The 17,776-nt window shown below is 45.1% G+C and overlaps 2 protein-coding genes across 5 annotated transcripts in view; both read left to right on the forward strand.

The window, feature by feature from the left end:
• LOC119458037 (retinoblastoma-like protein 1) overlaps positions 1-14,078 on the forward strand; it is a 171,554-nt gene extending 157,476 nt beyond the window's left edge. The window contains exon 16 of one of the 4 annotated variants that reach the window (XR_007467846.1): positions 12,215-14,078. The gene's annotated coding sequence lies outside the window, so the exon portion shown is untranslated. The other 3 variants (XR_007467848.1, XR_007467847.1, XR_007467849.1) reach the window with 3 other exon arrangements.
• On the forward strand, positions 2,354-10,619 carry LOC119458041 (retinoblastoma-like protein 1). The gene is made up of 8 exons (XM_037719839.2): positions 2,354-2,497; positions 3,137-3,146; positions 4,173-4,243; positions 4,342-4,381; positions 4,754-4,788; positions 5,689-5,745; positions 6,098-6,262; positions 9,440-10,619. The coding sequence occupies exons 1-8, from the start codon at positions 2,354-2,356 to the stop codon at positions 9,620-9,622; spliced, it is 705 nt and encodes a 234-aa protein (XP_037575767.2). The 3' UTR covers positions 9,623-10,619.
• Positions 14,079-17,776: the final 3,698 nt, after the last annotated feature.

Genomic DNA, 17,776 nt, shown 5'->3' on the forward strand with positions numbered 1-17,776 from the left:
GCGATGTTTAGGGCATGGTGACTTCGAGTAAAATGGTTAGTAATTAAAGTTACTGAAGAGATAGCATAACGAATTGAAGAAACAATATAAGAACTTAGGTGACTCATTCTCTGCCACACTGAAAGTGGTTGTAGGTTAGATGTGTGAATAGATAATAAGGGTGAGAAATCACGTTTATTGTGGGTTTGTTGGAATGGCACTAAAATGATTAAGCGACAACAGTAGCCCACACCGGTTCTTCACAAAGAAAGCTTTGCAGTTAAAGAAAACCATTTCATGTAGTTCAGGAATAGAAACTTCTGCCTGGTACCTTTCCAAGGCATCCATTCTGGCATCTGAGCTAATTAGAAGGCCAGCAGATGAGGTTATATTGTCTGCTGAAAGGGTAATATATGAAAGGGTAAGTCGGGCATGCAATTAAGAGTAGCACAAAGCTTACAAGGGAAACTTGTATGTATAAATAAAAAAAATCAGAGGTAAGAAAAAAAGAAAAAGAAATTGTTGGGCTTTAGAGATTGAACGTGGTACCCGCCTTTGTAGCTCAGTGCCGATGTCAGGGGATGCAAGTTTTTCCCTTCTTGGTACTGATCAGTTGCAGGCTCAGATAAGTACTTTGTGGACACGTGTGTGTACACTCGCGTAGTGCACTATACTACCTGTCCTCATCACCACTCCTCATACCCCCCTTTTCCTCCTCTCCCTTCTGAGCAGAGTAGCAGGTGCAGAACCCAATCTCTCTACATTCCTCGATTAATTTTCTCTCTCTCGTTGGGCTGCTAAGCACGAGGTCGCGAGATCGAATCCAGGCCAAGGCAGCCGTGTTTCGATGGGGCGAAATGCAAAAAAGACCAGTTTACTTGGATTTAGGTGCACGTTAAAGTACCCCAGGTGGTCCAATTATTCCGGAGTCCCTCACTATGGCGTGCCTCATAATCAGATGGTGGTTTAGGCACGTAAAACCCCATGCTATAATTTAATTAAATTTTTCTCTCTCTCGTGACTCCATAGCTATGCTGGAAGGAGAGCATACTTTTCAAGGCGCCATTAGTGCTAACCGGACAGCACTAAAATAGAACTATTTATGGCTTACACATGTTAGAACATAGGCTGCCAAGGTTGCTAAACGTGCTGATGACACATCATTGAACATGGAGAACATCGGTTTTCAGGAGTCATGTCATTATTTCTCCATATCCTGACTTTGAAGTGAAGCCTGCATTCGTCGTTTCCTTGTTACTGACTTAAAAGGATCGAATTTGGCCTAGTTGGTCTTGGTCTCGAATGGCAAATTGCCATGTTGTCTTATTTGCCTCTCCTCTGTGTGTGTCCATTTAGTGCTCAGCATGTCTTTTGTTCAAGTCAAGACCTGTCATTGAGGGCTTTGTAAAAATAGTAATAAATTTTTTTTCGCTTTAGAATACCACATTTTGTGTCAGTTTGTGTATGCCTAGATGTTGCATGTGCATGTATTCTGCAAGCAATGGTTGTGCCAGAAACTCGATAAAATTTTGTATCACTTCTCCAATTTGTGAATTTATGTAGCCGGGATTTGTGACTGCTGCGAAACTGCCCGTGTGGGGTCCAGTAGCTTTGTCAAGCGGTCCATCTGAAGCTTTTCCTGCTGGCTTCCAGCATCATACGTTTATTACTATATTACTAACTGTAATATGCAATTTCCTTACTTTCTATCTCTCCAAGGGAGCTCTGCTGGTAGCTGTCATGGTGAGAGAGCAGCAAGGGTAACTGCCAGCCCTGCACCGTCATCACCCGAGGCGTCCAAAGATAAACCTCCACGTTGCGACTCCCTGGCACTTTTTTTTCGAAAGGTGTGGATGGTTCAAGTGTTTTGGCAAATGATAAGCTAGGCCAGAGCGGTATGTTGCGCTCTGTCTTAACTTGCAGTGGGTCCCATCTGAGACCGTATTCTCAGTCAACCTTTTGGGGGGGGCATGCTTTCACTTTTGCCTTGGGCGCCACGTCAAGGAACCCTAGGTGGTCACAATTAATCTGGAGTCCCCCACTACGGCATGCTTCATAATTATGTCGTAGTTCTGGTATGTGAAACCCCAGAATTTAAATTTCCTTTAAACGTCGCTCTACGTCTAAGTGTGAATTAAAGGGGAAAATGATGTTACAACTGGACCATGGTTTCGAACATAATGCGAGGGGCTTTCCTCAGCTGGAAGTTCTGAAAAGAAGAAAAAGAAACATATTTGTGCAAGTGTGGTACATTTTGTCTAAAGAAAAGGGCATTTCTATCAAGCATTTCTCGTATTGACTACGCTTCCTAACGTGTAGTGCCCACTACAATCCCGAACAGGTCTATCACTTGGCGGCCGTGCGCTTCTTGGACATGTGCGAGAGACTGGGCATTCAGAAGGACATCCAGCACAAGATCTGGACCTGCTTCGAGCACTCCCTCGTGGCGCACATCGACCTGATGAGGGACCGGCACCTCGATCAACTGATCTTGTGCGCGCTCTATGTTGGCGCCAAGGTGAGAGACTCTATGCTTTCACGCTTCCTTGGGTGGGCCTTCGATTGGAATTGCAATGCCTCGCTATATATGCACTGTGATGGCACCAGTTATGGCACACAAGTGCTCTCGTATCAGATGCCTTTTGTCTTAGATGCTTCCTAAAAATAATGCAACTTAAATGCAATTCTGTTAACTGTGTCCACACTCTGTATTTCTGTTAACCTGGCTTGTAGATTTATTTATTTATTTATGATTTATTTTTACGGGTTGTTTGTTGCGGTCTTCATCAGCACTACTGTAGAACCTGATTGATATACGATCCCATTTGGTAAGATTTCCCAGCCCAGCGTTCACGATCGAGAACACAAAAACATGGCCCAATACAGTTACGCCTCTTTTTGTCTGGTTGATTCGTTCCAAGAAAGTGTGATCTATCGGCACTAATGTTAAGTGCATTGCCAAACAGCGATCGTAGTAGCCGCTCACCGCAGCAGCTTTCAGGCGGTACTCGACTGCCCATGTCATGTGAGAATGCCGCCGCGCACTCAGTTTACAATTTCAGTACTGGCAGATCTTCTCGTGGGTCGTCACAAGCCATATTCAAAGCTATCGCCGCCATCCATATGAGATAAGCATTTTCACCTATCTGTGTCGCAGTGCGTGTGGCGTAGTGCCAGTGGAATTGTACTGCATGCTTTTAAAAGATAACACAACCACGGCACAGTTGGTCAAAAGTGAACGTTATGTTTCGCTCTGGTGGCATCGTATTCTGGCAAAGCCCACGAGCTCGATTTTGTTTCGGAAACACTACAAAAATGACAATGCGCGTCTCGGAATGCCCAGGCTTTAGCAACTCGCTGCGTTTTTGCATGCAACAATTTGCGCAACGCTTCTCTTTACGTTGGTGTCAACTACGGTTTGAGTCTGCCAATTTTCTTAGTCAATTCGGAGTGTATGTTTCCGTTTGGTATATTTTTTTTCTCGTAATTTTTGTCCAAAACGTTGGAACGAGGTTCCGCTGTATACGTAGTGCGCTTGCACAAAGCCGAGTTTTTTGTAGGGGGGCGGTATACCGTTTGCCAAGTCTGTAAAAGCTTTTTGTTTATGTCCCGTCATCTAGAATATGAAGTTTCTCTCTGTCAATTCGCTCCATCTGTTTGTTTGCTTCTGTGTGGGCCTACTGTGAACACACTTTGACATATGAGGATCAAGATTGTTAGTTATGTCCATGTATTGTACAGAATTTACATGGTTTTTTGAGAAAGCTTGGAGTGGGAAGGTTAAGCATCAATTCTCGTGCATATGTTAATAAAGCAGGATTTATATTGCAGGAATATCATTATAAGAATTGAGCAAGATCTAGGCAATAAGTCATGGGAAATATGAGGACCTATCGCTCAGGCTCACTGACATATAGGGCAAGAAAATGGACATTGTTTTTATGTGGCTTGATTATGCATTGCCGATAAAATGGTGTTTGAGTTAAAAGCCTGCTAATGTTTCAACTTACACAGAAATTGAATTTGTTGCACATTGGATTCAGGGACCCAAACGGGTTAACTAGCGTTTATTTTTCATAGCACAGGAGATGTCAGCGTGAAATGTTCATGGAGTGCAGCAAACTTATAAGAAACTAATACATAAAATAAATCAGTCTGCGAATGGCAGTCTAACGTTTTCTGTTGCTTCCTAGGTAACCAAATTTGCCACCAATTTCGAGACCATCCTAACTGCTACAGAGAGCAGTCTCACAAGAAAAGCCACGTGAGTAAGACTTTCACAGTTGAGCGCATCCATGTTAACTTTTAGCATGCCACTTGGACATGGGACTATCTCTCCTTTTTCTTGCCTGTACTCTGCAGGTGTATCGCAGTGTTTACCTGAGACGGAATGCAGGGCATGGTGAGCTTCACTTTTCACTATAATACATTAAGTATAGTACAGCGATAGTGTTCTCTGCATAACAGATATTGCTCTAGGCAATTGTGAATGTGCAGCTGTTGGTAATTGGCAATCAGCTGCAGGCTCGTCCTTGCATTCGCACTATAATGTGGCAATGCCTAGCTGATGGACTGCAGCAGAGAATGGTAACGCGATTGTGCAGCAGACGTTTATGGGGCACAGTGGCTTATTTATGTAAATCAGCTGGGTGCAGCTGATGCATCTGTTGGTTGCTTTACAAATAAACTGGTAAAAAAAGGTGGCAGAGTTCATGATGTCGCCCTGTCGCTCACTGTGAGCAATGCATGAAACTTGCTTTTCTTTTTATTTCAGAGGAACGAGGCGACATCATCAAGTTCTACAATGATGTAAGCATCGTTAGAATTTTACTTTATTTTTTTCACTCCTGTAAGAAAGTGTTTTGCGTGTTTCCTTAGGCATGGTTCAGGTGCAAAACAACTGCAAGTTTTATTTCACATTCACATGAAATGGACTAACTGAAGCTTAAAGTTATTGAAAATGTGTATGGGCTGATTTATACGGCACACTCTCCTCTCCAGCTTATCATCACATAAACCAGTTTTGTAGTAGTAATCATATGCTAACATCTGGTGAGGCAAACACATATAGTAGTTGTAATTGACCTGAATGTGCCTGAAGACTTGAAAATTTAACCTAAAGGTGAAAATGCCATGAAGGATGCCTCAGCAGAGCTTGCATGTCACTTGATGCCTGTGACCCCGCTTTGTAGTTGTTATAGCCGTGCTATTCGTGAACGCCGACAACTGTGGCTTGTTACACGCAATTGGAGCACACAGGAAGCAGAGTTAAATAGTTATAAAAGTCAACTCAATCAGAAGCTGGAAGGAGGAAGGCAATGGGGAGGCGCGCTGGCCTCCCCACTACATATTATAGTTTTCTCATTACAGCTCTGCTATCCCCCTATTTTGATTTTTTCATGCAGCCCGGTTATTACGATTATTGGTTATAACAATGGAATTTTCGTAGTACTTGAATATTGTTATGCAGTCAAACCTCGATATAACGAAGTTGTACTTGCAGCGAAAAACTTCGTTATACCGAGAATTTTGTCATATTGAGGTTTCGTTAATTCAATAGGACTAAGATGGGGAAATAAAAATAGTTCGTTACATCGCGAATTTCGTTAAATCGAGGTTCGTTATATCGAGGTTTGACTGTAAGTGGGTTCGATTGTATATCAGAGTTACTAGTCACGAAGGTGAGAAGTGAAATCATATAATTTGCAGGTCTACGTAAGCCGGATGGCTGAATTTGTCAAGAGCTTCCGTTCGGGCACAAAGATGGTGAGTTTTTCGTTATCTTTGTGCAGATGATTTGTATGCCAACTAAGTCTTTGTTACTGTACAGTACTTCATTAGTCTGAAGATCTTGGTGAAGTAAACTGCAGGTCTTGTCAGTACCGTGGCAGACTTTAGAATGTTGGTTCAAGCCAACTATCACCGCGAGGTCCTATTTAAGTCTGTGCTTGAAGTTGGGTTGCGGCCATTTATATCACATTGCTTTGTCTTACTATGGCTTACGACAACCCTTTTCCAGTGTAACAATGAAAAGGGGGGGGGGGGGGGGGGGCGGGGGAGGAGCTCCTTGAGTTGTCTGATATCGGTGTAGCTTTAAGGAGCCAACCGTTTGTTGCAGAATGAGATTGTTTGCCTGACGCCCCTGCCACGTGCCAAATACATGCTCAGCTCGCCGAAACGCCAGGTTTCGCCCAACATAAAGCTCTTTGTGTCACCGCTGAAGGCTGACCACTTTGCGACACCTGAGCGCCACACTTACCACTTCAACCAAAGCCCAGCCAAGGTGAGTACATGTTTACAGTGGTAGTCGCTGTGGGTTCTTTCATCTCTCAGTGTTTAATGTATGTGCACATCAGCAGGTGTGTGAGCTAACCTAACCTTATGAAATCTTTGCAGTTGCCTTGGGTAACCAAGTGGCCATTGTTCAAATGTCCCTTCATCGTCTGTAGCAGCAATAAAGTACTTAAAGGGCCCCTCACCAGGCCACATGGCTAAGTTTTGGTTATATGTGGGATGTTGTTTTGTGCCCTGTAAGGAATGTTCTACCGCAAGAATTTTTTGAATTGGTGCAGTAATAGCAGAGATAGGAATGTTTGAAGTGCAGCTAACCCATGATTTCAGGAGGTGACATCACCACCAACACACACTCTCTCCACTTGCCCCGTCTAGCCCCTCCACAAGCGACATTCCTTCCGTGCGTTCTCCCATAGTGGATCCGAAGGATTGCATGATTAATATAGCGGAATCTCGTTGATACGATCTTTACGGGAACCGGAAAATAAAGCGTATCATCCGAAATTTGTGTTATCCAACGTATTATGTAGCCAAATTTTATTATCGGGAAAAGAAAAAGAACTGTATTATTCTGAAAAACATATTATGCAGAATCATATCAGTGATATTTCGCTGTAAGTCACGGGCCCCACCTTCTTTTTTTTTTCTTTCTTCTCTCACGCTTTTTGCTGAGTGGTGCACTTCCGGTGAAACGTCTCGCTCGTGAGCTGTTGCGTTTGTCTTGTTTCGCGCAGCGGACGATTTTGCATGCTCTGCACGAGAACACCTGATTAGCAGTATAAGTCAGTGCCACAATCACATGCACTGATCCAGGAATGAGAGGATGAAAGAGCATGATCGCGGCGCTGGGACATGGTCGAAAATGACATAGTTTCGCCCTCGGCGCGCGCGACTGCACGATGTAGGAACAAGCAGACGAAACAGAAGTACATCTCTTTTGCTACGATACGAATTACACACAGACATTTGGTTTGTATGTTTTATTATTTCTCTAAGCTTTAATTTGTCTATTGAAGCAATAGATTAAACAAATAACTGATATTGCCTTGAATAATTTTTCAAGTCACGAGTCACTGTGAGTGACGTCACAACATTACCATGTACGTAGGTGCACTTGTGCGTCTGACTTCGACTCTCCAGCTGGGAGCATGGCTTCCTTGCGAAGAAGGGTGTGCTGGATTTGGCTTGAACTTTCAGCTGTTTTCGTGATGCACAGTGGTGTAATACTTTCCAGATGCAATTGTCAGTGTGCATTCTATACAGTCTTCCGCAGACGCAGCGGCTTGTTTTTGCTAAATTAAAGCAATTACCAGTGACTTCTGGCCTGTTAAACTATGATTTTCGTATTCAGGGGGTGAAAAACTATAATAGTTCGTTGAAAGCTCACTTTTTTTGAAAAGTGCTTCAGCTGCCCTTTAAAGCCTGAATGTTTCAAAATAAATTTCCAAATTTGTAATTTTGTAAATTTGTAGCTCTGCACTAAAAACAGTTATCGCAGTTCTGTAAACTGCATCAGCTGAGCATCCAAAGTATACAAATTTCGTATATCAATTTATATCTTAGGTGAATTTCTTACATTGTTTAAAGGGTTTTAAACCACTCACATAATAGCGGTTTATTTAAGAGCCATGTATAATACATCAATTTTGTCTGCTTTAGATGTACTATTAGCTGCAATTTAAAGAATTAGGATATCGTTAGTCATTGCTGAGTTAGATTTGTAAACTTTATAGTTTCGTTTCCGGGAAATTGTAATTTTCAACAATCTTTATTAAAAAGTTTACGGCCTAAATCAAAAATCCGCTTCCAACAGTCGCTGTATTTTAATTTTTTTCTTTTAAGTACAACAAACATCTTCAAATTTGATGCACTGGTTGCCAAGAAAAATGATTTTTCCTTTCTCATGTATTTATATGGAAGCGCCCGAGCTAAAGCTTTAAGACTGTCGGTGTTGAAAAAAGTTGCAGTTTGGCCCGAAACGCAAAGCATCGATTGCGATTATTAGACAGCTATACGAAGTAAGAATAGCAGTTTTATCGACCGTGTAAACTCTTAAACGTTCACTTACTAACTAAATTAACAAGCGTTGTATCACACGCACACAGGCACACAAAAACACATCGCGCTCGATGAATGCGGACACTCACTGCCAAAACAGTGGCGTGAGGAAGAGTAGCAGCAGCAGCGAGCGAATTGACCTTCATGATGCCTCTCGCTTCAACGCAAACTAAGTGGCGAGAACACAGCGCACACAAAGCTATCAACCCTCGGCACACCTACACTCTGTACTCATTGCAGATCGCTTTCAAGATACGGCCGTGCTCAGCCGCGCCATACGCAGCCGGCGGCGGAGTAGAACGTGTTACTGTGGTGGCATGCAAGATGCAGTCTTTTCTTCGTGCGGTTAGTTTTCACAGCTTAGCTTAGCCAGCTCATCTATCACCTGCCAGGAGTCTACAATAGAGAGGAAGTGAAGTGACAGAATGCAGTGCCACTGAGGACGACGAACACACTTAACTCGTGCCACGCAAGACTCCTTTATTCCAACGTGCACTCGCATATATACACAGCCAAAGGTGGCGCCATCTCTTGATTATTAGACACGCACAACTAAGGGCACCTAGTGTCGAGGAAGCACTTGATAAAGTACGCCGCCACATTTAAGCTTGAAGCTGTCGCATACGTCGAGGAGCATGGCAAACGGACAGGTGGCCAGAACCTCGGCGTCGATAGTGTGCGGTGTCGTAAGTAATAAAATACCAGAGATCTCCAACGCCATGGATGGAATGTGCTGGCGAACTGAGTGTAAGCAGCACTGGTAGCGATAGTTAAGGCGATTAGCCAAGTGCGTGGTGTGAATTAATAAATTCATTATGAAAAGGATAGTGCTCACTTCCATTGAGGTTGTTGATCACTGAGGATTATGGCAAATTTCATACTCATTGGAAAAATTTGACCAAATGGCTTGGTGCCCTATAAGTGCTGCACCTCGTCAAAATCGCAAAAGAAAATGCAGACCTTACACAAGTTTATAAGGTAACTGTTATGTTTATTTCTTGTTAACCGTGACATCGTCTCTTTTATATAACAGTGCTTGTTTACTAGCACAAATTCACTTATGGTGCTCTAAAGGAGACTCAACCCTTCCTTTCTTCATTCATTGCAGGATCTCCTGAGGATCAATGAAACGGTTAGGACATGCGTAGATGTGGCGAGGAAGCGTATCTTTGATGGTGATGCCTTGGAGGACGAGCCATCCGCCAAGAAGCAGGTGTTCTTCAAGAAAATCGAGGCATTTGTGAGGGATCGCCAGGGTGTCCAAAACGGTGGTTGCAGCTCAGAAAAGTAGACGACTAGGAAGTTGGAGCAACCGCTCCTGCTTCTTTCGAGTGTTGAACTTTGAAGTTGTTGCTTCTGAGCCAGGGCTGGCACCCACGAATCACACACGAATCACCCTTGTTGCGAGCCTCGTGCGACATGCTTTTTTTTTCTGATGTGCTGTCTTAGTCGAAAGGTTTGGAGCCACTGCACACGTGAAAAGATCTGTTGTCGGGTCACATACTGGTGCCTCCTGAAGAACACTTATTACTCATAAACCTCGGAGATTGACAGTCAAACTGGTACTCGCACTCTTGAGATTGCTCAAAGCAACAAACGTCACAGAAATTTGTCAACAGATTCTGCCATTGATGCAATGATCTCGGAACTTTTGGCAAGGACTGTACAAGGAGCACTACAGCATGTGCATGGCGGGACCAGCGTGTGGATGACCCTGCTGGAGGGGGGGATGTTTTTGTTGGCTCTGGAATGAGGGCTTGATGAGCATTCATGTGGTGTGCAGAAACCATTGAGCTATATTTTTCTTTTTTGAATGAGGATCTTTGATAGGTACAAGGTAACCCGTGTGGTGTGGTGTGTGTGTGTGGGTGCGTTTGGAAGTTCGCAGTTTGGTGTACTGTCCGGTGTCTTTTTTGTTTGCTGTCAGGTGTTGTTTTGACTTCAGAATGAGGATCTGATAAGTATTCATGTCGCTCACGTGGTGTAGAGTATATAGCTTACTATTAAAGGGAACACCTAATTGGTATTCAAACCCATATAACTGGAACGTGTTTAACTTCACAGGAAAAAAAAGTGCTTGATGTGGTGTGCTTGGTAGATGTATATTGGTAAAAAATTGTTGCCAAGGCCTTCGTGTCAAAACTGAGCAATCCCCTGTGGAGGTAGGTCAAAGCATACGGCCGACAACGCTCTTAGCACTGCGCGAAGGTAGCGAGCTTGGCGCAGCGCCGGAAACACTGTCAGTCATATACTGTCAGTCGCATTTGGTGCTGAATCACGCGAAATCTCTTGAAGGTGAAACCACCTCTGAAGGTTATCACCCAAGAGTACCATCCCAGAATACTAATTTGGTGTTCACTTCGACAATTCACTTTTGCTGTACGTCGCAGCCTGTGAGCATATGCGTGTGTCTGTGTTTTTGCATGCTACATCTCAGCAATGAGGACTAGTGTAGTTTTTGTGTTCCCAGTGCCGTTGGTGAGGGGCCAAAGGAAAGGCCTTTTTTTGTCTTTCTTTTGTTGCGCGAGCTGAGGTGGTGAAGGAACTAGAAAGCAGTGTTGCCTGAAATGCAGTTGCACTACTGACTCTTGAAGTGTTAATGCAGTGCATTTGTGCCACCATGCAAGCACGCAAAACTTTTCAGTTTGTACTGTTGTGCACAGGGCTGCTGTTTATGACTTTGATCTCTGCATTTGCAATATGTGCTCGTTGTGCAATGTTACCTTCTTCCTGGTGGTGCGGTTGTTGGCTTTGTTATTCGGTGAATTTTCAAAAGATGCCGCCATTGACGATCATTTCAACATCCAAAGTTTTTATCATAATTAATTGAAATGCGCTGCTTGCGAGCTCCACCTTCCCCCACTTCTTTTTTTTTTTGATGTTTAGTTTAAGACTCTGAAGTTTTTATTGTGCGTGCAGCCTTTTTCTGCACACAGAAAATTGTAAGCTGGTACAGCAGCACATTCTGCTACAGATTTTGAGCCTGTATTTCTTGAGACTGGTGCCAGGCACATAGTTTCAGCAAATGGTTATGCGTAACGAACAGGCAGAGTTCAATTCTGCTGTTTGAATGTGCCGTCTAAAGTATTAATTAAGAGGTGTATCTGTGGAACAGGTAATTTATGGTTTTATGGGCAATTAATGATTATGATGTCTGCCATTGCTAAGAATAATGGGCAGAAAAATTGTCATTTTGTCTCGAATCCTCAATTTTTAACAATCAGACACGGTTATCTCCAGAATGCCCAGTATGAGAATATCAGACTGTTCTGAAGCTTGCAGGACTGGAGTCGACTGTTGGCGTGTTCGAATAGGTGCAATCACTTATCTCTTATCATCCGTGATGCTGCTTACAGCATCACGGATGATGGCTGGTGCATTTTCGTGTGAAAAAGACGTTTGATCAATGAATTTCAAAGGCATGCACAATTTTGCTTTGCATGAAACAATGCTCTGCTGAGCTGTAATGATTAATTTTGGGTAGTTTGCTTTGAATGATTTAGTTTTTTCCAATCACATACTATTTGCCTAGTCATTTTTGCATCATCATGGACTCCTTCGGTTCACTCCGTTTCACCTTCATCCTGAGTGTGGACTAACATCCACAGAAATTCCTGTGCGGATGACCTGTCTGCCTTTGTTTTGATCATCTATGGTTTTCTAAAATTGTCACCCTGCGAGAGTTTCCAGAGCAGGTGATCGGTTCTTATGCGCCTGTCCAAAGCGCTTGAATCGAGCTGCAGTATGAGAATATTGCAGATATTTGCAACAGTCTAAAATGCATGTCTTGCCCTTTTGTACAAAGTGCCAGAGTATGCATATTTGTGTCACAATTTTTGCCATGTGAGGAGTAGTAGTACAAAGGCAGGTGGGTTTATGCAAGGTGCTTTTGTGTTTCAAGTTTGGCTGCACACACAGCATTTGTGCTGCATGTGACTCTTATGCTATGAAAACAAATCTTACAAGCCAGCTACAACGAAATTTTTGACCGTGTGGAAAACCTATTTTTCGATAGCTCAAGTATAGAGCAACCTCCATGATCTTAGGTTGGAAATATGAGCAGATGCGTGCAGAAAAACTGGAAAAAAATGAAAAAGAAAGAAAGGAAGACAAAAAATGTAGTCATAATTGTGTGGAGTAACGCTTAACCCGGAATGTAGCTCTTCAGTATGACTTCTGAGGTTCTGAGATTGGGTGGTGGTCATGGATGAAAAATCTTGAGACGAGTTGCTGGGGGTGTACATAATAGACAGTTTTAGTTTAGCGTTTTTACGCTCCGCTTAGCTGCTGAGCGGAGCGGAAGCACGAAAGCGCATGCATCCTCCGCTTAGCCGCAAGTGGGCTAGCGGAGCGAGAGAAATGGTCCGCTTACAAGCTGCCTAAGCGGAGCGTTGCTGCCGTATTTCGCTAGTGAGGGTGGTCGATGCATGCGCCCTCTCTCGCGCTTGCATCGAAGCACTTTGCATCGAGGTACTAGTCGTGCGAGCGTGACTAACTTGTGTAATACACCTTCAACTGGCTAACTTGTGTAATATACCTCCAACTGGTTCTTTAAGGAAATAAAGTGAACAGCACAGCTAACAAAAACGTCGCCAGCGCATTGGCGTCTGAAAGGATTGGATTCGAAATGCAACCTCGCTGGCTATCACGTGGCGTTCACCAAGTCGATGCTTCATTTTCCACTCGATAAAATGGACCGGTAATGCATTACAAGCACCCGTCTAGATACTTCATCGACAAATAAGTTATTCATCTTACTTTGACAAAGCGGTTTTTTGTTTTTGTTTCAATACGCTCAATTTGGCCAGAGGGCGCTGCAACTACGAAAGGTCCAGTCCGCTACGCTACCCGCATAACTAAAACGTGACAATCGCCTGCCGCTCCGCTGTAGCTTAGCGGCGCAACTCGGAGCGGAGCGGACCGTAAAGACGCTCAACTAAAACACACTAATGTCTGCTAACCACCAGGTGCACGTAATTTGCTTGAGGGCTATTGTAAGGCTGCAAATGAAAAAAACATTCAAAAGTTGCCAGTCCTGTAGCTTTGCCAAGATTCCTTCAGTACTGTATGTACTACTATTTTACAATTAATTTTGCCGAAGTAAAATTTCATTGCAGTTGGCCTTTAAGACAGCTGTGGCATTCGCTGCCACAGGTTCGACAGTTCCTTCACGGGCAAGCAAAGTTGTGTTTGATGTTTGCTTGTTTTCGCACAGTTTTATGGTGTGTGGTCTAAAGAGTTGCGATTTGCTTTACAACAGTCAGCTGCCTGTTTCCATTTGGTGCTTTGTCATCATTATGTGCTGGTGTAATTCAAGTGTTGTTTGTGCTGTGAATAAAGGAGTAGATAAGTGCTCTGCCTTGCCATGGGATGTCTAAACACATGCGCTATCGATACAGGACAGGTGTGATGCAAATGTTCTTTCCTTTTGAATATGGCATACAAGTTCTGTGGAAGCTCAAAAGGTGGAGGAGCGAAAACTACCAGAATGTTGCATGAATCTACAAAGGAAACCTGACAGTTTTCTCAGAAGGAAAGCTTTGTTGTTGAATAATTCATCCCAGTTAAGTATCACACAGATCCCTGCCCTGGGGAGCTTTTCTTCAACTGATGACCTGTCCCATAAATCAACTGGCCTAAAAATACACCCCGGATCATGCAGCATTGTATTCTAGTGGATGCAAATTGCATTCCATTTTGAATTTTATTCACTGCCTTTTATGGACAGTTCACGGAACAATAAACAGTACCTGGGAAACTATGTGCAACCTTTTTCAATTACAATTACAAATACCTCGCAAAATGACATTAAAAATTTTCAATATCGCATGAATGTTTGGTACTACCAAAGGGCATGGGGTCAATTAATTTGACTTTGCCAGAGGCGGAAAAAATACCTTGAAAACTGTGGTGGGTCTCCCCGCATTTAACCGACCTCAAGACGCACTTGAGAACAACGAACGAGGGACGCATGAATGGGTCTTTTGAAGATGTTTATTGCATCAAACATCTGTGGAAAGATTACAAACCAATTCATTGCATTGGACTATTCTTTCCCTGCAGTGATCTAGAACAATCTTCACACAATTCCTTGCAAATTTTTAGGGATGACAAACCTTTGCTACTGCAAGTCTTTGGTAAACGACATGATACGGCTTAACTAATATGACAAAATGTTCATGAAAAAACAAATTGCAGAAAAAGTGCACTATACTTTACGTACGTATTAAGAGAATAGCAAATTCACAAGAACAGGCGGAGGAAGTACGAATCAAACGCAGCCTAACGTGAAACGGTGTGCTAATAGAATGCCTAGCAGGGGGACATGCAACTCTGAATTATACGCTAACTCTTTCATAATAGTTTATTAAAGTTTGGAAGCTGCATCACCCAATCTCCTTTCTAGCGCCTTCGATCGCACGAGTAGACGTTTGCAAAATGCCTGCAAGTGTGTCGGTGACCGTTACCGACTTTCACATCAGCAGTCGGAGCTCCTGAAAGCCACTAATAATGTGCTGGCTGGTACAGAAATTTTGAAAACGCAATTGCCGCCGACGATAAGGCGGCCGCGAGGGGAAGGCGTAGGTCTGCATATACGGAGTGGTGATACGGCTGTCTTTTATCAAGGATTCTATCATACATTATTTATAAGCGGCGCGCCACGTGCGTCGGCGTGGAGCTCAGAAGCGGTTGGTGGGCAGTCAGCGCCATCTGGCGGCGCTGGGGCGCGGTGAAAGGCGCCGGCCCGGCTGCGAGATGGTGCGTGTCCGGTACTCAGGCTCGGTGGAGAACAGCTCGCCCGGCATGTTCTGCCAGTCCAGCTCGTTGGGCAGCCGGTACCGGTGCTTGCACAGAAGCAGCAGTATGGGCAGCGGACGTGTGGCGGGATTGCCCTGCGGCGAGAGCCGGCAGAATTCTTTTGGCAACGAATGCAAATGTTCAGTCAAGATGAAGCGAGAGACGATACCGCTCCGAGGTGTCCATAACCGTCACATTTACTGAGCTTCGTATGCGAGAAAATGACGTAAATGCGCAAGTCTGACGCCTTTGGACCGGTACGTGCCATGACAACTATTGACAATATTAATTGTGTCGCATTTTAACGTAAAATGGACGTGTGGCACCCTGTGTGTATGACGAGACGGTCTTTTGAGGGATCGCCAGATGTTTGGGCGTAGGCCCGAGTACAAGTGGGTGTGAGAGAAAAAATCTGGGGGCTTTTGCTCCTTGAGTATCTGACTTTGCCTAGGTACTACGGCGGAGAACTTTCTTTACTCGTTTGGTATGCGTTTGTCCCTAGGCTAGCCGGCATGTGCGTTGCGTTGATGGCGCCGTCCACAAATTTTCCTCGTGTTGCTGCTAGGATGTTGCTGGCGTAGTGGAATGACGTGGATGTTTGTTAGATATTCAAGGAGCAAAAGCCCCCCATCTTCACAGATCGCTGTGAAGATGAGGCCCGCGCGGGCGCGCACCTTGTGCACGTCGCAGATCCCTGTCAAGATACGGCGCCTGCGCGGCCGCGCTGTAAGCAGCGCCGCCGCCGCCGCCGGCGTAGAACGCCCCCCCCCCCCCTCCATCGCCTCCCCCCCCGTGCCTCGCGCGCCACAGAAGAAGACCGCACGCTTCTGCCCCGTCTTTCTCCTTCGCGTGCGCGAGATTGAGCCGCGATCCTTGGCTGACCCTCGCAAGCTTTCACACGCACGTACAGCGTACGGCGCACGATGACGATGTTATCGTGTTAGGACTTTATACGGAACGTCACGGCGACGGCAGAAATGCGCTTGGAATGTCCATATAATTGCTATCGCAATAGAATCTTGCAGATCCCGTGCAGTGCGGGGACCGGTGTAAGCGAAGCTTTCGTGTCCACCGTCGCGGCCGACCGAGCGCGGGTGCATCCAGCCACCTCCGGCACAAGTTCTCTCTCCATTCGGCCGCCGCGGCCTGATGACGCCATTGCTAGCGCCAACCAATCGGCGCGCGGCCCACAATCGAACCACCACTGCCGACCACGGCGTCAAAACACGTACGCTACTAGCGTTGGACGCTACACACAAAGTTTCGCGCAGCAGTAGGTTACTTTTAACCAGTCCAATCACCGACCGCAGCAATCGAAAGCCGTCCGGCTCCACAAAGAATGCTCACCTCTATGTCAAGGCAGCGCACGCTCTCAGGCACGAACTGCGGCCCGAAGAACACGCGTCTGGTGTTGCCCTGTGTGCACATGGTGCCTTGCACGAGCACGGCGCAGTCCACGTCTTCCTGCAACACGAAGCTTCGGGCGCGACCAAGGTACGGCAGCCGGCCATCCTCGACGTAGCGCCGCAGAGCGTCCGGGTCGACGCCCTGCACGCGAAACGAAAGAAGTTTTGCGTGCTGCAATCCTGCTTATATTCTGAAATAGAGGAAGCCGACCGGTCTTTGAGTGTCAGTCAGAGTGATCTGGTACAGCGCGTGCGTCGTTTTCACAAGCGCTCTAACTTGCCGTTGCTTCAAGCGTTAGAGAGAAACACCTCACACGAGAGACCACCAGCTTCCGCATTCTATTCGACGCGAAAAAAGAAAAGACTGCGCCATCTATAGCGATAAATTTGATCATTATGGCGACTCTCAGTGACGCTCTCATGTAAGCGTAACCAAAACGTTAAGAAAATGGATAATTCACTTAAGTATTTAGGAAACAATACTAGCCCAAGTTTCGCAAGATGCCCAAGAGGCTAAGGTTACCTGGGACACTAAATGGTTCTCCCCTAGTGACTGAAAATAAGTGTGGAACGTCATGCATAACAGATGTACAACTGAATAGGTCTGTCCGTGTATTTCGCTTATAACGAGGCCTCGGGGTGGTGATAGACCGGGAAGGGCTATCCATCAGAGTAACGCCATGGCAGCGCTCTATATCTTCTGTGACGCCTTCTCCTTCTGCTTACCTTCGCTATGTAACGGATAGCAGCCACCATATCTCTCGAACGGATCGCGTGATAAGAGCTTCCGTGAAGGGACAGTGGCCAGTTTCAACCTCGACGAAGCTTAACGAATCTTGAAAAAAGCTGTTAAAAAAGCTCCCCAAAATTCGCTACACCTAATGGTGAGCTGGCGTTATTTACCGTTCTTGCATTTCTGCCCCCACCGAAATGAGGCCGCCGTGGCCGGGAATAGGCTAAATTTTTAAAATTTAGGCACCGCTCAGCACTTCAGCCGGCCTTGTTCAGGGCAGTCGGACTCCGCTTCTTCCAGAACCAGCTGAGCATTTTAAGAAGGAGACGTCATTTAACAAAACAAACTGCGAACATAACCGCATCCCTTTATAAACGGCACGACGAAGGCCGATGGATTTACCAGTGCACACGCACCTCGAACTCCTCTCGCCCCTGCAGCAAGTCGAGGGCGATGCGCACGGCGACCCACTGCCACATCCGGTAAAGGATGCACGGCGAGGAACCGT

The sequence above is a fragment of the Dermacentor silvarum genome, chromosome 7 (genome assembly GCF_013339745.2).
Source record: "Dermacentor silvarum isolate Dsil-2018 chromosome 7, BIME_Dsil_1.4, whole genome shotgun sequence".
NCBI classification, from domain to species: domain Eukaryota; kingdom Metazoa; phylum Arthropoda; class Arachnida; order Ixodida; family Ixodidae; genus Dermacentor; species Dermacentor silvarum.